Source organism: Microtus oregoni, unplaced genomic scaffold (assembly GCF_018167655.1).
Source record: "Microtus oregoni isolate MIOR12 unplaced genomic scaffold, Mior012 000033F_ref0000390, whole genome shotgun sequence".
Taxonomy (NCBI): domain Eukaryota; kingdom Metazoa; phylum Chordata; class Mammalia; order Rodentia; family Cricetidae; genus Microtus; species Microtus oregoni.
In genome coordinates, this window is record NW_024543092.1 from 16,109,546 (window position 1) to 16,131,863 (window position 22,318).

The 22,318-nt window shown below is 44.6% G+C and overlaps 1 protein-coding gene across 1 annotated transcript in view; it reads right to left on the minus strand.

The window, feature by feature from the left end:
* Tmem242 (transmembrane protein 242) overlaps window positions 1–17,922 on the minus strand; it is a 28,324-nt gene extending 10,402 nt beyond the window's left edge. The window contains exons 1-3 of the mRNA XM_041680147.1: window positions 17,781–17,922; window positions 17,215–17,315; window positions 12,017–12,154 (exon numbers count right to left, since the gene is read on the minus strand). Coding sequence (XP_041536081.1) covers window positions 12,017–12,154; window positions 17,215–17,315; window positions 17,781–17,865 — 324 coding nt within the window. The 5' untranslated portion in view covers window positions 17,866–17,922. The remainder of the gene's footprint in view (window positions 1–12,016; window positions 12,155–17,214; window positions 17,316–17,780) is intronic.
* Window positions 17,923–22,318: the final 4,396 nt, after the last annotated feature.

The window sequence follows — 22,318 nt, forward strand, 5'->3', positions numbered from 1 at the left end:
AATAGTCTGTCTGCATGTATCCCCTGCAGGCCAGAAGAGGGCACCAGATCTCATTACACATGGCTGTGAGCCACCATGTGGTTACTGGGAATTGAACTCAGGACCTCTGGAAGAGCAGGCAATGCTCTTAACCACTGAGCCATCTCTCCAGCCCCATCATCATATTCATAACTGGTGATTCAATGTGAAAGAACAACTCAGATTAACAAGTAAAAGGAAAGGGATTTATGACTGTAAGTGTTTGGTTTGTGTAACTATTTTATATCCCTATGTACCCAGGGTCACGAAAACATTTCTTAGGGAAAAGGGTGGAGAGGGGAAAGAGTTAAGAAGCCCCATGCTACAGCCCTGAAGAGGCTGGCTGCACTGCAGAGCAGCAGGTGGAGGTGGGCAATTGTGGTGGGACTGGATGTGGTCTCGGAGTGAGTGGGCTCCTTCAAGTAAACCTTTTAACGGGAAGCCATAGAAGGTTTTAAATGAAGCATTATCCATCTGACGTACATTTTAAAAATATCTCTGGCTTCCATGCGGGGAAGAATCTGGGGGAAATGAAGGTGAGGCTGGGAGACGAGACAGGCAACTGTCTATGTGCAAGCAAAGATGAGCACAGGCTATGAGGGGAGAGGCCACACCGAGCAGCGGGGCTGACACGCAGAGCGCGCTCATGGGTTAGAAGAGACAATCCTGGGCTGTCGAACTGAACTGGGGGGATAAGATGATGAAGGCATCTCCTCAATGGGCAAGATCAAGGGAAGAACACTAGAGAACCAGGAACTCTGCCTGGTGTGGGTTGTCGCCAGACACATTATGAGACAAGTAGGTGAAGATGGTCTGTATGCACCTTGGAGGAAGGCTGCAGGGCTGGAGCTAAGTATCTGGAAATCACTAGATGAACAAATTGCTGTAATGCCAGAGTCTAGATGAGAGCGCTAAGTGAGTAAGGGGAGACAGAGGCCAGCGGATCTGGATGAGAAGCCACTGGTGTCTGGGAGTAGAGACAAGGCACAGGGGCCCCAAGAACCGTTTCCTCAGAGGGGAGGCTCAGTTGTGGCAACGGCTATGGAGGGGAGGGAACAGGACAAAGACCTAGATCTGGCAACAGGAGGTGGCTGGTGACCTGGACACCTTCAGTGCGCTGCTAAGGAAAGCAGCTGGATGGAGAGCAGGGTGGGAGAAGTGGAGACATCAACCGGAGGCAACCGGGAAGCATCAGCTGAGAAGCATTTCTGTGGGAGGCACAGACAAGTGAGCTGCTAGCTTGAGGAGGGTAAGGGCTATCAGAAGAGGGGATGTCAGAGCTGGAGTAAGCAGGGCCCTTCTGTATGTGCTGCAGTAGAAAAAGGCAGCCAGCAAAGGCTCGGGGCCATGACACCAGCAGCCCAAACAGCTGGGTCAGGTCTGTGGCAGTGACGGATGCAGGTGGAAGGCACGAGCATCCTGCAGCACAAAGGACAGCTGCGAGGAAAGGAGAAGCCCTGTGACTACTGTGGGGGGGGGGGAGGACAGATACTGGAGAATGAGAAAACATGGCGGGATGAAATTATGAAAGGCAGTCTGGCTTTCCTTCCGGGCAGCTTTGGTGATGCTGGCACTCAGAGGGAGCGTGACTGATGTGCAGGGTGCAAGTTTGGAATAAATGAGTTCAGTGGGGAGTAAAGACATATGACACCCACAGTGTGTCCAAGGTCACCCAGTGCTAGAACCCAACACAAAAAGATGAGGGCCAAGGGGAGGGCTGTGAGCACCATCGTGCGTTCAGTACGGCTGCGCCAAGGCAGACGTGAACTGAACTGCCAGGAAGAGCCAGACTAGAATTCTGAGAAGAAGAACCTTTCAACAAGCGCAAACAACAACTGACATCAGCCATCAAGAACAGGTTGTCATATTCAGCACAATTCACAGAATGAAAACACATGCAGCACATTAAAAGTTAATTTGTTTTTGAAAGAGGGTCTCCTTACCTAGCCCAGGCTGCCCTTAAAACTATTAGAGTCATGTATGGGATTATAGTCATGTGTAATATCATAAAGATTAGCATACAAATAAATGAATAAGAAGGAGCCGAGGGAACGGCCCAGTCAGTAGAGCGTGTCCTGCATAAGCGTGAGGCCCTAAGTGTGGTCCCAGCACCCATGGAAAAGCTGCTGCAGCAGGGTGCACCTGAGTCCCTGGGCAGAATATCTGCGGTTTCCTGGGCAGTCTAGCCAAATTAGTCAACTTTAGGCTGAAGGAGATGGGGAGAGTGAAGCTGTCTAACATCGACCTTTGGGCACTTGTGCGCGCGCACACACACACACACATGCGCGTGCACACACACACACACACATTTTTAAAGTATTACTTAATTAGTAAAATTCAGTTTTAGAGAATGCTTCATTTTCTGTATAAAACTGAGAAGCTAATAATTACAGACAAATTTATCAACATCTGTAATGTTTCAGAAATCTATCTGTAAGAGGTGGCCTTCACATGAAGTGTCAGGGAGGCGACAGTGTCAACTCCGTACCCAGTGCTGTGTTTAGAAAGAAGTGCTCATGTGAACCCAGTGAGCTCAGTGACCAGAACCCAGGAAACGCAGAGCCCCAACACCCCCCCCCCATGGGATCCACACAGGAGCACTAAGGTGCCTGGGCCTGGTTCCTGTCTGCTCCACACACCACGGCTCTTCCAGAGCCACTTATCTCCCATTAGCTGGCGCACATCCCCACGTCATAAAATGCGCTCAGGCCCAATCTTACTTGTAAAAAGAAAATGGTACTTTTTTTTAAAAGAAGTATTTTGGAAATGTACTCAAAGAGCAGATTCCCCCTCCCTATACTTAAAAAAGTACTCCAAGTCATTATCCCCCACTTTAAGCTGAGCAAGACCACGTGATCCAGACCTTTGGTCTCCAAACTGCTCTTCCACATTACATCAAATGCCTCCCCCCAGCTCCAGCTAGGCCATCGGTGGAACAGGAAATAGGGTGACAGAGACTGTCCTGTCACCTCAGACTTGCACGGTGCTATTTCCAATTCATTTTTAAATGACTCCGAGAAACTATTCCTCAATCTGCAAGGCTGACAGAAGAAACAGCTGCCAGGTCGCGATGACTGTGCTGCAGCTCCAGCAGATCCTGCCAGAGGCGGAAATGAGGCAGAGGGGAATCAGAACAAGAAACCTGCTCTTCTTCCTGGGGCAGAGCATCCGATCAGGCCACTCCAAAATGGCTGCCATTAAACAATTTGCCAGGAAATTCAGGTTTGATTTTCACCTTTAGCTGAACCAGTGAAAAAATATTCAGCACTGAGAAGCATATTTCCTTTCTTAGACACCTTCAAAGTTAAAACTTGGGAGCCTTCCCACAGTTTTCGTAACTATGGCCAGCTGTTTCATCTGAGACATCTGAGTGAATGGAGTAGGGGTAAACGCAATAGCGAGCAACACTGGGGACACACGCATGTCCTGGTCCCCGGCCAGACAGACACACGCATGTCCTGGTGTCCGGCCAGACAGACACACGCATGTCCTGGTCCCCGGCCAGACAGACACATGCATGTCCTGGTGTCCGGCCAGACAGACACACGCATGTCCTAGTCTCTGGCCAGACAGACACATGCATGTCCTGGTGTCCGGCCAGACAGACACATGCATGTTCCAATAAGAGACACTGGGGAGACACATGCATATTCTAGTAAGAGACACTGGTGAATACTGATGAAATTAAAATGAGCAAAGAGGACAAAGAAAGAATCCCACTGTAGTTAGTAAAGGCCCTCACAGTGGCATAAGGTTTAGAAGTAAGCCTAAGATGCTAACATAAAAATTATGTCTCAAAAATAAGAGAAATCAATTAAAATATATATATTAGCAGTTACAAAAAAGAACTGGAGAAAATAATTTTTTGAAGCAGTCTTGCTCTATGGCCCATGCTGGTGGAACTTAAGAAGCCCAGGCTAACCTCAAACTCCCGGGTACTGCAATCGTAGGTGTGTGCCAGCTTACCAGGCTGGGCAAATAAACAGGCCAGAGTGCATCCTCTCCGTCCTAGCAGAAAGATACCACTTCCCAGGGTCTCTCTGGATAGAAAACAGCTGCAAGGTGCTTCATCCACACATAGAACATTTTGGGTTTGAAGAGAAGGAGGCCGAGCTCTTGGGAGAGAAGCAGGCAGGACCCAGGGGACTGTGCAAGCTTCCAGACACAGCTGTCTCCAGGTGGACCTTCACTGATGAGATGGCAGATGTTACAGAGAAAGACAAGCCACCAACAGACCGGGGACTAGGAAACATATGCGCCCTTAGCTTCTCAACTTCTCAACTTTTCTACACAGCCCACATCAAAAACATTAAAAAAAAAAAAGGCCCTTGCTTCAACATTAACATTTTCAGTCTTCACAACAATTTTCTTCATCGAGAAAAGTGCACTAAGATGTATGTGTAACAGGTTCGCTATAACACTTACTAGGGAGACGTTAGTCCCCAGGCAGGACTGATTAACAGATGATAGTAGCTAATGGAGTACCATGAATTCATTAAAAGTGAAGATTTATGTATTCTACTGTGTGAAGTGGCCCCAAGACTGTTAAGTGAAAAATAACCCCAGAGTAGCACATTCAAGCAGGAGTATGTTCATTTGACACTATGGACGCGTCCTCAGATGGAGAGAACAGGTCTGATAGGAGGCCCCATGCTATGGACGCGTCCTCAGACGGAGAGGGCAGGTCTGACAGGAGGCTCCATGCTATGGACGCGTCCTCAGATGGAGAGGACAGGTCTGATAGGAGGCCCCATGCTATGGACGCGTCCTCAGATGGAGAGGACAGGTCTGATAGGAGGCCCCATGCTATGGAGGCGTCCTCAGAGGGAGAGGACAGATCTGATAGGAGGCCCCACTCTACCAGTGATTGTAGTAATAGGAGCGGCGGGGCTGCGTCTCCAGTACCCCGGCCGCCTGGCTAGCTTATGCCTCGAAATAATTACACGGACACTGTATTCTTTTAACACTGCTTGGCCCATTTCTATCTAGCCTCTTTTAGGCTAATTCTCACACCTGGACTAGCCCATTTCCAATCATGTGTGTAGCACCCCAAGGTGCGCTTACCGTGAAGATTCTAGCCTACGTCCATCCTGGGTCAGAGCTTCATCGCGTGTGCCTCAGAGAGCAGAGCTATCACGTCTACCTGGGAGCAGGGAGCATGGCGTCTCTGAGCTCACTTCCTCTTCCTCCCAGCATTCTGTTCTGTTTACTCCTCCCACCTATGTTTTAACCTATGAGGCCAAGCAGTTTCTTTATTACTTAACCAATGACCTTCCTCCATCAAGTGATTATAATTCAGTGGTAGTGGGGTGGGTGGGCGGGATTCTGTTCTACTTTTTATATGGAACAATAAATAGTTTTAAAAAACATGAATTATTAAAGGATATTTTAAAAACATGGGCTCTACGTATTTAACACACGTACATATTCACCCATAATTAGGATTCCACATGTTCCCCAGAGGCCCAGAGCAGTGCTAGTGGATGGTGGACAGTTTGGGAGGAGGGCCTAGTGGAGGAGGCCCAGGAGGCATGTAACAGAGATCGTGCTTTCATTTCCTCCCAGTCACCCAGACCAGAATAATCACACAAATGCTGTATTAATTACAACACCATTTGGCCAACAGCTCAGGGACATTCCTAGCTAGCTCCCACATCTAAATCGACCCATTTCTATTATTCTGTATCTTACCACAAAGCTCATGGTTTGTTACCTCACACTCTGCTTCTTGGGCACCTGCATGGCGTCTGCCGGACTCTGCCTTCTTTCTCCTTGCATTCACCTTTATTTTCCCACCTGGCTATATTCTGTCCTACCATAGGCCAAAGCAACTTCTCTATTAACCAATGGTAATAAAACATATTCACAGCATACAGAGGGGAATCCCACATTAGAAGTATGCTGGGAAGGGGCATTTGGAATGTGGACTGTCTAGTCTTCCTCTCTGTTTCTTGACTGGTAGTGTGAGTGGTTCATTCCACGGGGTATGCCTGCCATGGCTCTCCATCACTCCTCAGGAGCAGAAAGCAATGGGGCCACTCATTTGGCTGGGACTTCCAAATCCATGGGCTGAATACATCTTTCCCAAAGGAAATGAATGCCCTCAGGTACCTTGTTTCAGTAACAGACTCTCAATATGTAAGACAAAGCCCTCCTTACCCAATAGCAAAAAAAGTAATGCAGTTAAATCTCCATTTATTCATTAATTTAAAATAAAATCTCTAGATAATTTAATTTGCTACAACAGAGAACATTTTTGTTCCTGTTTTTTTTTATTACAGTTGATGTTTTAGCTCCTATAAAGGCAACAGCAGTAAACTCTAAATTCTTACCCAGCATGCATCATCAACACATTCCATACAAGCTATGAGAGAACCCAGTTTCTTAGAAGCGCAGAAACATCGAGCCTAAGACTTCTGGCCTGGGAGGAGCGTCTGCACTGCCGTTCAGCATGATGCAAGATATGATATGAAAGATTCCACAGTTTTACATTCAGTACCGCCAGCTGTGGTGACTGCTGGGCCTCTGAGAGGACAACGGTGCAGCACAGGGTCACAGGCAGACCCCCTTCTATACAGCTATAACTGCAATAGCCAAGAAATAGTGGGGCAGCTAACAGTTCACCTTCCGAGAAAATAAAGGACAACGTAGTCTAGTTATGAATAAGGTAAGCCTCTCTGAAATCCTCTGATCATCAACTAATACTCTGTAAATAATAAAAGGAGACTGATGACAAGAATAACAAGGCACGGCATAAGTAACATGCCAATAACTAAATGGCAGTGTGCTTTCTTCCACAAACAGGAACCGCTGCTTAGACTGTATCGCTCTCAACTATCTGCTAAGCCACCTGCCCTGGTCACAATCTCATCACACTGTCCCCAGTGTACTTGTCTGGGCTGGACGGGCAGTCTCGTGGAATCATGTGCACAGCAGGTTTAGCCAGTTGAGAGGAACCTACAGGGAAATTTTGCGTTTCCTCCACCCCCACAGTAAACTACTGAGATGAACTAGCACCTCAATAATACTCAAATGCTAAAATACTGTAATGAAAAATGATGAATGAACTCACATAGTGCAACCAAGCTGTACTTGCTGGCTCAGTAGCAGTCGGGGCACTGGGGTGGCTGGAGCTGAACTTGGAATGGTTTCTAAGGGTTTAACTTTTAACCCTGAGCAAGGCCAGTGCTTTGGTCAATTATGCAGAAGCTTTCAGAAGCTGTTGTTTCAGCAAATCTCTGATTAAATTCTGCATCACTATATGAGATATAATTTTTTTTTACATTTGAGGTATTATATGAGTTCCTGTATGATGGAATTTCAAAATACTATGTGCAAATAAAGTATATCAAAAATATTTTAAGACACTGAAGGTTTGATTTAAGTAATTTGTACATCTTGCCTCTCAGACCAGTAGAGGTAGCTGCGCATTAAAACAGGAAGGCAGGCACTTTGGGCAGTGCTCACAATCAGCCACTAGATGGCAGGCAAGGGGAACTGGGTCTACAGCAGAAATAGCTCAATTCAAGGTAACTACTGGCAATTTAGTGACAATGGAGTTGATTTTGAATTATCTGCTTTTATCTAGGAATGACCACCTCACCTACATACTGGGTACAGAGGCGTGGGTTATTCTGCTCACCATCTGCTGAGATTGTCACTTTAAATTGTAGAAAAATGGCACTTCCCCAAATGAGGCTGGACACACAGATCCAAGTTCACCAGCAGTCGCAGGGCAGCCTCCTGCCTTCACTCAGCAGGCACAAAGGGAGCTTCCCAGTTTTCTAGGGGCCTGGCACCTCTGAATGGGAGGGAAGGTGTTTGCATTCTCCATTAGGACATTAAGACGCAGTGTCAGAGTCCACGTGTTTGTGCGTGATCTAATGCTAACTAGAAAACACATTTTCTCCCTCAGATATTTTACTTAGGTAATAATTCTCTTATTGGTCATAAAACAAAGTTGTTCATGATCTAGAAACTAAAATAGCACAATCTAGCCCACGAAGCCAAATCCTCAGGAGTGTAATAACCTACTTTTGTTAGTCTATGAAAATTTAGATTCATTTCTTTTGATGACCCTTATTTTTTCCTTTTATTGAAAATAGACTTTTTCCCTTACATAATCTACCCTGATTATAGTTCTCTCCCTCTGCTCCTCCCAGTTCCTTACTCCCTCCTCCCCCATGTGGAACCACTCCCTTTCTGTCTCGCATTAGAAAAACAATCTGGCTAAGGGATAGTAATAAAATAAAATAATAAAACAAAAATGATCACATTAAAGTTGGACAAAACAGAAGGAAAAGGGCCCAAGAGAAGGCACAAGTTAGAGACTCACTCATTTGCACACTCAGGAATCCCATAGGAACACTAAACTGGAAACTGTAATATATATTCAAAGAACTAGTAGGGTAAAAAGAGATTAAAAATATACATAAATAAAAGAAAAAAGTAGTATTTTCTTAAAAGGAAAAGTCCTGGCACTGTGAGACAAGAATCCTCCAAAGATGCTATACAGTGTTTGTTTTTTGTTGATCATCCACTGCTGGGCGAGCAGTTTGCCCTTAAGAGGAGTTTGTTTCCCAGGCAGACCCTAAATTTTCATTTGTAAGAAGTTATCAATTAAAGATGGCTTCTGGGTTAGGGACTGGGGTATGTGTCTGCTTCTCCTGCAGCTCTTCCATTCAGGCCCTATGCACGCAGCCTCAGCCTCTGTGTTAATCATGTTGATTTAGGGGACCTTGTTTTCTTGGTGTCTTCCATTCTTCTGGCTCTTACACTCTTTCTGCCTCCTCTTCCACAGGGTTCCCTGAGTCCTGAGGGAGGGACTTGATAGTGACATCCCATTTAGGCTGTGTGTTCCATGGTCTCCCACTCTCTGCATAGCATCTGACTGAAGGTATTTGCTCCCGTCTGATGCAGGAGGAAGCTTCTCTGATGACTGGTGAGGAAGGCGCTGATCTATGAGTACAGCAGAATGCCATTTTATTGCTGTGTTTTGTTTATTTTTAGAACCACAGCATTTAGTTTTAGTCTAAGTCCCTGGGCTACTGAGTCTCAGGTTCTTGGTCACCCAAGCAGTGTCAGGAATGGGTTTCAACTTAAGGAGTGTGTCTTCCATCAAATCAGACACTGGCTGGTTATTCCCACAAGCTTTGTGTCACCACTGCCCTAGTGTATCTTGTAGGCAGATCAGCAGTGTAGATCAAACTCGTGGCTAGTTTGGTGTTTCTATTTCTCCTTCGGTAGAGCGCAGAGCATTTTCCTGTACAAAGATACTAGCACGTAGTAGGGCAAGTTCTCTGTAGGCACTAGTTCAGCTTCTCCATGTTCAATGAGTTGTGTAGATGTTGTCTTCAGCAGTGGGGCCATGCGTGTGATGACTCAGAGCACTCGAGTCCCTCACCTCAGCTCTCACCCCGCTGATGCCTACAGCACTACACACCAGGGACGCCAGCTGTCAGCACCGCCAGGCCAATGCAAAGCATCAATGGCTGTCACTTCCACAGGAGCAGAAGTGTCTTCAAACAGACCCCATGCAGGTCAGGGAAGTCTCCTGGACTCCTAGGCAATTGTGCTTTATTTTTGGTACAAAGTAATAAAAATAAAATCTTACATAGATGGGGTGCATTGGGAGGTAAGAGTATAGACATCCCGTGCAGTTTTTAGAGTAATATTGACACTATACTAATATTTCTAATTCTTAGGGAATTATTTACCCACAGTCTATTATCCGTTCACGTATTTCTGTCAACATTCTCCTGCATGGGTTTTCAGCCACCACCCTCTTGTTACACACAGCTGTAAATCTTTTCTTCCCCTGTCCCTGGAGCCTCAGCATTTTGCTGCTTTAGACAGCGCCTTAAGACGTCTCTTCTACAGGAGAAAGGCCAGTCTTGTAGGAGACCAACGCGATCTAGGAAAGCTTAAGGAGCTACCAAGAACCATGTGGATCGGATCAGTCAAATCCATCACTCCCTTTCCCTTCCCCTATTTTATTTCCCTCTTAGCTAGTAGAGGTAAAATTGGAAAACCTAGGTCCTAAATAGTCAGAGCCAAATCCCAAGCTCCAGTCCTCCTGGAAGAGACCTATGTGATAGTAGGCAAGTGACTCAACCTTACCACTCCCCAATACTAGCATCTTCTAGATGGCTACGTCTCCATGACCCAGTGTCTGAAGTGGGAGAAAATGGAACAAACACCACCAATCATCGACAATCCTGCAGTCCGGGTTTCTGGCTTTTCTAAGGGGTCCCAAATCTGCTGTGAGAAAAGCTGAAGAGGAACGGTGACTGCAGGAAAGGCGGGAGGTGAGAGCAGCAGCCATGTCTCCAGTGTACTGTGAGCAGGGAGCACAATGCTCATCTTTAGTTAAATAAATGTGGAAAATGCTCCGTGTGTAGAAGGCTGCTGTGGCAAGTCCCTCAATTCAGTCATTTCCATCACCAGATACAGCTACCGATCCTCCCACTAGAAAACAAAACCACCAGACTTCCCTGCTCTCCACTCTTCCTTCTAGCTATGACCTCATCATTCACTTCACAGGGAGCCCAAGGCTTATCTAGACTTACTGCTTCCAATGTCTCCCTTCTGTTCTCTTCGAATCCACCCCACTGGGGCTTTCTACCCGTGTCCTGACGAGGCCCACAGGCTGAGCTCAGTGACCACTCGGTGTTCTCCCATGTATCTTCAGCATGTAACACAGCGACTCTCACTATTTACCACTCCACATCACCATGCGGGCTCCCCAGTCCACTCCAGCACTTTCTGCTCATTCTCTGGCCTAGAAACCCTATCCCCAGGCTCTCCCTCCTCAGCTCTCTTTCCTCTCTACCCTCACTAGCTGAGTCCAGCTGGAATCAGGGCTTTCAATTCTATTCATATATGGTGAGTCTCAGATTCACCTGTTGACGCTCTGTGTGTACGGTGGTTTGAATAAGAGTGGCCCCACGGGTCCCTTAGTCCCCAGGGAGTACAAATGTCCGACATAGAAAGATTACAAAGTGTGGCCTTGGAGGAAGTGTGTCACTGGGGGTGGGCTTTGAGGTTTCAGAAGCCCTCGCCAGCTCCCTCCAACACCTTTCTCTGCCCATGGATCAGGATGTAGCTCTCAGCTACTGCTCCAGCACCTGCCTCATGCCGCCACGCTCCCCACCATGGCGATACTGGACTAAGTCTCTGAAGCTGTAAGTAAGACCCCAACTAATGCTTTCCTTCATAAGAGTTGCCTTGGTCATGGTGTCTCTTCACAGTAGCAGAACAGTGACTAAGACAACATGCCTATCTAACACACAGCTCAAGCTCACAAGTCCCACACTGAGTCTGTGATTCTACCAAAACCTGTTCCAGCCACAATGTCCCCTTCCATTTCCCAGATGCTCAATCCAATGCTAGGAGAAATCCCACATCCCATCACCCGCAGCCACCCCTGCTGACTTTAAGTATGAGAAAGCTCTTTCTACCCATGCCACTAACACCACCTCTGCAAACCACCACCCCTCCCATCTGTCGGTACAGCCTGGTCCACAGAGCTTCTCACTGATTATTTAAGAAAAAGGGAAGAAATCAGTCATTCCTAGTGTATAATTTTTAGTTCAGGGTATCCATTTTATAAACACGCAAACGTGTGTGTACATGCACACACCCTTAGAATCGTTCTCTGAAACATGTACATGTTAATAATTTAAGTAATTAATTAAAATGCCTTAAAACTGTTTATGTATATGGATGTCAGACAATATAGAAAGCAGTTTCAAGTCAGCGACTTTATTAAACAGGTAACACCAATTCATACAGAATGAGCATTAGCTCTGAATCAATCACTAATGATATTTGAATCTTCAGTTACTAGCAACAGGAAGTTTGCTTACATATTGGTAAGAATTTAGTCATATTCTATGTCATTACTACAGAAGACAAATTATATGCAAATCTAAAAACCAGAAAGTTTAGACAACACAAAATCAATAGCCAGGTGCCAATCACCAGGCTGGTTACTTACACTGTGAACCCCTAAAGCTTTCCAGACTGCAAAGCTGATCACGCCGACCCCACACCAGGCATAAAGAGATCCCCAGCCCAGGGCTCGCAGAGCAAGGGACGACCCACTCTCTGGTAAGGCAGCTGTGGCCATAGTGCCCTGGAATGAACATAGAGAGCTTAGGTAAAACACTCAGTAAATGTACTGGAAGCGTTTGCAGCAGATTACGGTTATCCCTGTGTAACAACCTGACCTAAGAGGCCAGCCCAGCCTAAGGTCAAATGGCAGCTTTGCGACCTCTCTAAGCATGTGATTCTCTGACAGATGGATACTGGAATGTGGGGCACTGTGGTCGTTTATTCTTCTAGAAAAACCTGGAACATTCTATTAGGCTCATTGGCATTTTCATGAAAACAACATTAGAGTAAATGCTAATTTGATGACGAATGAAGGATTTACAACAATGTCTTCCACCTGGAAAGATTATTTCACTTGACTACAGCTCTTCCTGTTTTTAGAGTGGTCTGTACACTGCTGAGCACACTCAATGTGGCCTTTTCTATACACATGCTGTGTGATGGCAGGGGCTAGCCCCAGCATGGACGCCACTCTGCTAACCTGCTTGCCCGCAACCTAACATCAAGACCCGATGGGTGGATTCTCCCTGCTCGTTTACCGACACTTTCAGTAGAAATCTCAGACCTAACCGGGTTGCTGAAATCCTTCTTTAGCCATTTTCTATCATAAACACAATATACTCCAGTATTTTGCTCCTTTTCCACATTGTGCCAATTTTTGGTTTTTTGCAGGCTCCACTGCACCATGACTTCGAACTGGCCTCAATCCCACCCAGAAGCAAGGACATCAACCAATACTATTCTGTTAGGATCAGTTCCTATGCTTTGCATTATCTTTTTTTTTTTTTTTGGAAGAAACAGATCAAATAGCCATTTTCCTCCTGGAAAAAACAGGAATTCTACACACACACACACACACACACACACACACACACCCTTCAAGGTCTACATAAACCTGCATTTATTTTACTAAATCAAATACAAAGATAACATATGAAAATAACTCAAGATTACATAGCAATATTCACAACAGAATCTCAAATTTTGCCTCAGATTTTTAAGAATAGGTATGTCATGTTTGTGAGGTGAAAACATTAATTATTGTCTCCATATTTTCAAAAATGAATTTTAGTAGAAGCTTGATGTTGAAGACTGATCACGTTTTTATTTCTTCTGAGAGAAAATACCAAATGCTGTTCACACTCTCTGTTCAAAATGTTCTAGATAAAGTTGGCTGACTCTCTGCAAAAAAATTTAACTCACCATAAATGATATTTTATAAGAACATGAGACATAGCTATACACAGTCAGCGTGTCTTGTGTGCAGGCATATGTGCATGTGTGTGTACCGTGTACTGGCATGAGTGCACGTATGTGCACATACATGTTTACATGCGTACATAAGTGCATATGCACACACATGTCTACATGTGCGCATACATGTGTGTGCACGCATGTTTGCATGCGCACATGCATGTTTACATGTGTACATAAATGTATGTGCGTGTGTGTGTTTACGTGTGTACGTGCATGTATGTGTACATACAGGTTTGCATGTGTGTGTACATACAGGTTTACATGTGTGCATGCATGTATGTGTACATATATGTTTTTAAAGCTCTATTTCCCTTCACTGCCATATTTTTAAGTTAAAATTAAGGCTTCCATATTTGGAAGTTAAACTGACGAATCACAGCAAACAGCTCTGTAATCTTGAGATATGGGCACATAACAACAGGCATGTATTTTTCATGGACAGCATTACATTTAGTCTCATAGCCATGTGATAAAACCTGTGTAAAAAGTACAGGTTTAAAAAATAATCTTGGAGGGATGGATCTAGCTTGTTGGTAGCCTGCCTAACTAGCATGTCAGCCCTGGGTTCCATTCTCAGCACTTACATGTGCACAAACATGTCTGTCTTTCTGTCTATCTGTCCTCCATACCTCCTCTTTGTATCTCATTGAGGTATGTGTGCATTAACAGATAAAAGAAACTCAAGGGAATAATTTTTTTACTTTAGTATGCACTTTGCATTTCCCCTTTCTCTTTCTTCAAGAAATTGCAAAGAAAAATATATGCTCTCTCAATACTATTCTTTATCAACTTTCATCTTCCTAGTATAAGACGCAGCAATTAGAAAATAAAGCACTAAGGGAATGATTATCCCCCTGAAATAGAAAAAGCGTAGGCAGTTCCCAAATGAAAGGCTGGTCATTTGGAGGTTCTTTTGGGTTGCGATTTGAATGTTTCCAGGGTAGAGCACAGCTTATTTGAATAAGAGTATTGCTAAGAACAGTACCATTTATTCCTCAGGGGGACAAAGAGGGAGAGCGCTATGTTAGACTGATTGCTTAACCCAGCATGCCTCCGTGTCTTGCTGTTTAGTGGGAACAGCATCTGATGCCTTAGTGGCTGTGTGTGTTAAATGAGTGAGGTCCTTGGAAGAGCGGCTAACACACAGTAAGCATTCAGATGTTAGGAATTAGTACTGTGAACATGATAGGAGACCAGGTAGTGACTGCACCACACAGCCTAAGGGTACTTCTTGAATGGGTGCTCAGTATAAACCCAGTAACTGGATGCTGTCAGGCAACTGTTTGGTAAGTGGGGATTTGCTAATTTCAATGTTTCCCCGTGTGGGAAGCTTACATAATATTTTAGCCACTCTATGCAGTGTTTCTAAAGTTCTTTTATACATGAACCCCAAAGATGTTCAATTATGTGGGTCTTATTAATATTTAACACACCACAAATTAAAACAAATTTATCCTTCATTCATTTTAAAATGCCAAATCTATTATATATTGCTACAAATCCATTTTTATATTTAAATAATTATCTTTCCAACTCCCAAAAAAAGCACAGAGATTGCCATTTTATGCTTTTGTTAATGTTATAAATGTCCAGCCTAAAAAGTGGCTTTTCATATCTATAGTTGATCTTTTATAAAATGTTTTCTTATACTTTTCATTGATAGCTGGAATATATGAATTAAACTCTGGCCTCACACAGATGTGTGGTTAGAAAAAGAAGTATTTGATTAGCTTTTCTTCTTTGTAATATACCAGTACTGAACAAAAAGCCTTCAGAAGGTTGCCACATAGAGACCTATTAATGGACATTTTTTTTCGTTTGTAACATTCAAATCACTAGTCAGCTTTGCACTGTGAATGGAGACCATTCCACACAGAGTGACTGTTCAGAAGGTACTACCTTACTAAATTGCACAGATCTTCCAGCTGTTGATCTCATGTGCTAAACAGTATTTTAAAAGCATCACTGGAATCATAACATCTCATCGGCAAAGCTGTTGATTCTGAGAAGCTGTCAAGCTCATGATGATAGTTACAAGTCTAAGTGTTTTCACTGACAATGCTTACTATCAGTGGCAACAAAGATTGACAACCGCTCTCCTGAAGAGCCAGTTACTTGTGTGTTTAAGGAAATGTCTGCAATACCCCACTTTTGGGTAGCTGACAGCCTGTCAGTTGTTCCTTCGCGAAGAAGATATTCCTCGGAAAAGACGTGCTGGTTCAGCGCGTGAGGAAACTGTTTTTCTAGAGAAAAACATCTCACATCACTGTGAAGCAGGGGTGCTTCATGCACACTTCCCACCTCCTCATAGGAAATGTAAAGGTCGGGCACATCCAAGTCTCATTATCGAATAAAGTTAGTAATTTTACTGCTTCAACAATAACATTTACCTAATGCTGGTTCCTTTACAACGAAGGACTGGACGAGTGCAAGGACGATCTTACCACCCTCAGCCACTGCTGCCATGGTGATGCCAAAGGGCGGAGTGTCCGCGTTAGTACTCTACCACCCATGGCTCGAAATACGAATAGGAAAACAGTTGTCTCAAGGACCATCGGGACTCTGGGGACCACAGTGTAAAACTGTGTGAGACCACAAGAGGCATGTGTGATGAGCCAATCCCAGAACAAAACAGAACACCAAGCGTCAATATGTAGGAACACGACAATCCCTAGCTTTCATCAGATTCTTAAATAGATCCCCGACCCAAGGGTTAAAATAATTATAACTGGGTTTGGAAATCAACACAACTGTTAAACACCAATATTGGTTGGGTCTCAATGATATCTGACACAAAATAAATTTCTTCTCTAAAAATATTGCATGATGGAGGGAGAAAACGACCCATAAGAGGCACAGAAATGATCTTAGCAGCTCTATATGCCTTTGGAATATTGAGAGGGAACTGAAAGGCATTTTACATACAGTCTCTTGTCATTACAGTATCCGTAAAGCTTAAGTATGATTATTACAGACAAGTGGGAAGGGAACTGGTTTATGATTTTTCACAAAATATTCTTCCATAGCACACATCAAACCAATTACATAGTTATTTGTGTGAATATCTAATTTTATCTCTCACAGCAGACACTTAATTTCCAGAGGGATAGACATGCTGTTGATTTTTGTACCCTTTCTATCTTTAACAGTAGAGTGCCTGAAACATAAAAGATCCCAAGCACACGTTTGCTGAAGTGATGAAGTAATGAATGAATCAGCCATGTGATTGGGAGGGGAAAAGAGAAAACATAACAAGCAACTACAAATAAATATCAGAGCATTTCCCACCGACCAGGGAAAGTAAGTGCATGACCTCACACAGCAAATGTACACTCTGGCTCAGAGGATGAGGATCTTCTGTCTCAAGAGGGTTATAGCTATTCATCCAATGCTTTGTGAGCATCTCTGTGCCAGAAACTTTATAGGGACTGAGGGTGAGCAACGCTTGACCCTTGCGTTAAAAAAAAAAGACAAAATTTTCATTCATTTTAAAGAATACTAACATTTCAAAATGTATGAAATAGACTTATTTCTTGCAGCTAGCATCAACAGCTTAAGTGACAGGGTCTCTTGCTATCAATAATAAATTACCAAGTCATGCTGTGAGTTGGAAAGGCAATGGATGTGTTTCCAAAGTTTGTTCTGTTAATTTTAAGAAAGCACACGAAAAACGTCAAGACTGACAACTAGTATACTTTTAAATCCATAAGGTTTTGTGGGTGTGTTTTTAAAAACAATGCGAAGGGTTCACTATTTTTTACTATGCAAAATAGCCGTCCTTTGTTAAAAATAGCAATGCTGCGAATAGATTTTGGAGTCACAAACCTTATTGAACCACTCAGGGCTTTTCTTTTTGGCTAATGATAATGTTGTAACAAATCCGGCCAGCATTCCCGCTGCTGCTGCAGAACCAAGGAATATTCCACCTGCCAATAATTAGGAGAAGGTATTAAAAATAAGTTTAAAGTAAAAAGATTTGTCTAAAGGAAGTCTCAGATTGCATTCAAAATGTGAAACATCAAGGCTAAGAGGCTCTTGAGAAAACCTGTGACCTCACGACATCTGGTTCCCGCGGACACTCTTAAGCACCGCTCTTCAGAGCTTAGATTGGGTGTTTTTCCTCTCCCCTGTCCTCTACGACAGCAGCGCGAAGTTGCTCCACAGGAAGAAGAGATGGTGGCAATCAAAAAGGGCAGGATACCAAGAAAATCTACAGAGAGGGTGGGTAAATCCAGCATGGACCGGAAACTAGATCTGCCCGCCCCTGCCCAAGGAGACTTCACCGGTGACGTATGGGCCCCACAAGCTGAGTTTGGGGTAAAGCTCAAGACAAGGGCTCTCAGAGCGGAATGACTTCGAGAACATCCCATTCCAGCGCAGGGCAAGCATACCTTTAATCAGGAAGAGCCGATCGTCCGGGGACCCTGCAGCCTCTAGTGGAGAAGGCTCGCCAGGCTCTGAACCTTCGGTCTCCATTTTTAAAGTGTCCTCTACCGTGTCCGTTTCCTAAGAGGACCGAGTGGAAGCGCAGGGGAAAGAGAAGAAAGGTTCCGCAGCAGCGTTCCCTGTGCACGCTGAAGACGGGTCCGGATCACCGCGGTGTCCCCTAACACTCGTGAGAGAAACGAGAAGACTGCTCTCTGTGTCCCCAGCCCAGAACAGAGGGCGGCGTCCAGCAAGGAGGCCTCCCGGGGAGCATCATTCGCCTTCTGCAAAGTGATGACTTTTTGGACTTTAGAATTTTTGTCTACTTGAAAGAATACTCAGCTCCGACTCTAGGAGGCAGTGAGGGGTCGCAGATGGAGCCAGGAGCCCAATTTCCGCCTGGCTTGGACCCTGGAGCTCAGTTTACCACTAAGCCTTACACTATATTAAAGGGTTTGGCCCACGCTAGCATGCCACGATTGTAACAGGCAAGCCTCAGTATTTCCCCCGTTTCTTTCTTAAAAACTTCGGAATAGTTGTTACTTCAGATTTAAGTGGCGTGCCCAGTCCTGGAAGAGAACCAGCCTACCGACTCCGATGGACACGCCTTCCCGACGGTCTGATTTGCCCGCCGGCAGTGGGCGAGCTGGGTTAGCTAAATGACTGAAAGAATGGTACCAGCCCAGACAGCAGAGCACAGAGGTGTGCTCTCAGGGCTTGTTATCACTGGCTCCAAGGCTACCCTGGGGTTGCTGGGAGCCATAGCAGCCGGCAACCCGATCATTACAGTCTGGGAGGACGGTGTGCCAAACGGCGATGGATTGAGTAAATGGCCATTTGAGGGAAAGAGGCTAGTGGGAAGTAGCAAGCGTTTTCAGCCTCTCAAAGGTAGACAGGAGACTCATGACATCATCTTTTTAAACGAAGCCAGCCCATTTGCCTCGATCTTTTTCTGGTCACTCTAGGGCATCGGCTTCTTGAGGGTGGAGGTGGGGAATCTATACTCATTTTGTATTCCCCTGCTCTCAGCGTATTATCTGATCATGTATAATAAATGAGCGTCCGGAGAATGAGAAAAATGAATGCCCTGGGTTTTGCAGCAGTTAAATGCATCTATTTAGCGTAAACCTGCGTTCAAAACCCAAAGCACTTCCCATTTGTGTGAACTTGGTGTTATACAGCTTCTCATTTCCTCATTTCCCGCATTTGTTAAATATGGGAACAGTACCTCATAGGATTTCTGTGAAAATTGAATGAAGGTAGATGTGTGTGTGTATTGTACATTCCTCTCAACAAGTGGATCGTAAGTTCAAATCTAGCCTATATAACAAAACAAAACCCAGTTCCTTCCTTCCTTTTTCTTTTTCTTTTTTTTTTTTTGAGGTGGGGATGTGTGTGATGGAGTTAGCATAGCCTCTGTCATAGATAGTAAATGTTCTATTTGCTGTTGCCATTGATTCCAGTAGTCACTTTTAACTTTTGCCCCGTTTCTCCTACTGGAGATTATATCTCTGAAAGTCTGGGACAGCATGAGATTCTGATGCTTGAATCAGAATGGGTTGAGGCACATTGCTCTGGTTCTGTGTGGATGGGATCACATAGAGTGTGTTTGACCTTTGGGTTCCTTGCAAGCCATGTTTCTAAGTCTGGGGTGGCCTGTTAAGAGAGGGAAAATGCTGTGCTGACTTGTTCAAACACGTGAGGACTTATGCTTTTTCTTTCCTGTCATATGACAGCGACCATAGCTGATGCATATCGGGTGCTTCCCATATGACCTTGCTTTATCTTTATGAATCTCTGTTCAGAGGCGGTAGAGCCTTTGAACTGGGAGGCCTTCTGGGGAGTCCTCATGTCACTGAGAGGCATGCCCAATAGATCCAGCTTTGGCTAATCAGGAGGGACTGTGGGACACAGCCTCTCCTTCCTTCTGTCCTTATTCCCTTTAAGACAGCATGCAGGTGAGTTCCAGAGCAGCCTGGTCTCCATAGCAGGTTCTGGGCTAGCTAGGGCTACACAGAAAGACCCTGTCTCAAAAACAAAACAAAACAAAACAAAAAACGAGTGGTTTTGTTCTGTTACCTGTTACCACCATGATGTGGCAGAGAAAGGACGCTTGCCCACAGCTGTGTTTCTTGTTCATTTGCACGGGTGGGATGGAATCCTCCTTATCTGTGCCAACTGATCATGACTGGTGCCCCAACACTGAGCAATGTGAATGACCTTAGGTGTTTTGTTGTGGCAATAGGAAACTGTCTAACAAAGTACCACACTACATGTAGTACTTCAAATGCATTTAATCCTCTCTATAAACCCCGAAAGAATAACGCACTCAAGTGCACACAGCTGTTGAGGGGGCAGAGCCTGGTTTTAAGGCAGATTCTTACCGATGAGCAGGTGCTCTTCACCTGAGCTTAATCACGGGCGTTCCCTGGAAGGGCTTGGTGATCACAGACTACTGGCCCCATCCCAGAGTTCCTGAGCTGGGTAAGGCCTAAAAACTTGCATGTCTACAAATAATTTTCTTTTTCTTTTTTTTCTGTGTCCCACCAAAAGCACAAATGAATTTTATTTTAAGGATTATGTTATTGTTTACCATAAGGACTTGAATGTTGTTGTGGAACATTACTTTAACTATGTGAAGATGTGTTACATCTGTTTATGTTGTGACTATTACTTTAACTATGTAGAGAAGTGTTTCATTTGTTGATGCTGCATTTGTTTAATGATGTAAAGATGTGTTGCCTTGCCTGTCTAAGGCACCTGATTGGTCTAATAAAAAGATGAACAGCCAATAGCTAGGCAGGAGAGAAATAGGTGGAGTGGGTAGGCAGAGAGAATAAGAAGAGAAGGAATCTAGCCTCTGCAGGAGAGGGTGGGAGAAAGAGAGGGAGACACCCAGGACTAGCCAGGCAGGCAGCTGCCCATCAGCCAAAGCTGGAGTAGGACATACAGAATGAAAATAAAAAAAAAATGTAAAAAATCCTGAAGCAAAACGTAGGTGGAGAGAAACAGGTTAAAATAAGTTATAAGAGTTAGTGGGACAAACATAAGTAAAATAAGGCTGAGCTTTCATAATTGATAATAAGTTTTAGTGTCTTGATCTGAGAGCTGGTTGGTGGTCCAAGAAAGCCAGCTACAGGAGACTATATTTAAATCTAGGGAACTTGCAGCCTCCTGTGCTGAGAGCCTGTCTCATTGTGTGAGTGCCTTCAAACCCTGTGTGACCCCAGTCTGGGTTTATAATGGTGCTGGCACTGGGGCTGGCTCTGTGACAGCTTTCCAGAACCTCAGAAGCCCTTGAAGATCAAGGACAGGAATTCCTGGCTCTGTGGCTGGGACCACATTCCAAGCATCCCAGTGAGGACACTGAAGGGAAACATTTCTTGAAGATAGTGTTGTTCAAGGTCTTCGGTGTCCACGGTGCACACCATCAGGAACTTCGTGTGCAAGCTGATGGGCTGGCTTTATGAATTTTTAAAATTTATTTTTGTTTTCATTTGATGTTTGTACCTGTGCAAGTATATGCTCTGTGTATGTGTGTACGTCTGTTTGTATGTGTAGGAGGTGTTCAAGGAGGCCTGAAGAGGGTGTGGGTCCCTTGGAGCTGGAGTCACAGGTGGTTGTGGGGCACCTTACATGGGTGCTGGGACCAAATGGGTGCTCTGAAAAGCAGCTCGTGCTCTTAGCCTCTGAGGCACTCTAGCCTCCGCTTTAAGGGATATCAGCATCCCACTTTGACTCGCCTCTGTGGGAAGACAGGAGAAAGGCTTCATATAGGTGATTCGCAAGCCTCCAGCAGTCTCTCGTCAGGTGGTAGACTTTCTCTGTACACAGCAAGACAGCATTTCCTCGAGGGGGATAGAGGGGTGAGTCAAAGGGCCTTGGTGCACCCTGAAATGCAGTGTAACTGTTAGCTCAAAGAGTGCATGATTCCCTCATGCAATGAGATGGCCTGCTGGAGAAAGTGCTGGAAAAAGGAATTTATCCCATGGAAACATTCTTGTTATCCTGGTGTTTGGTTGAGTCAACTAAAAGTCCACACCAACAGTAACTCTGACCATGCAGGTTCTATTTTAAATTTCAACAGCTAAAAAACCTATTGGCATCACTGTTTCCGGAATTTTGGAAGCCTTAGCTGTAGCTAGTCTCACACACCAACGAACTTCTTTTCTTTCTAATCATCAGTTTTTAAGATATTTATTTGGAGTTTCAGACATTCCGTGTATAGAGTCTGAGGCAGAATTATTTTTAAATAATTCTGTTGTGGTCATGTATTGGCCATAACAGTTTTAATACTGCTTGATGTGAAATTGTTGTCACAACTCTGGGGCAGAGGTCTCTAAAAGTTATTGCCTAATTAAGGGCACACATAGAGAAAGTCCTGCTGGATTTGAGTTCCTGGGTTTCCTGTGAAGGAAAGGAGAAGTGAGTTTTCTGTCTGTAACACTCGGCTTTCTCCACTGGTAAAACACTGACCAAAGCAACATGTTGGTGTGTTTATTCA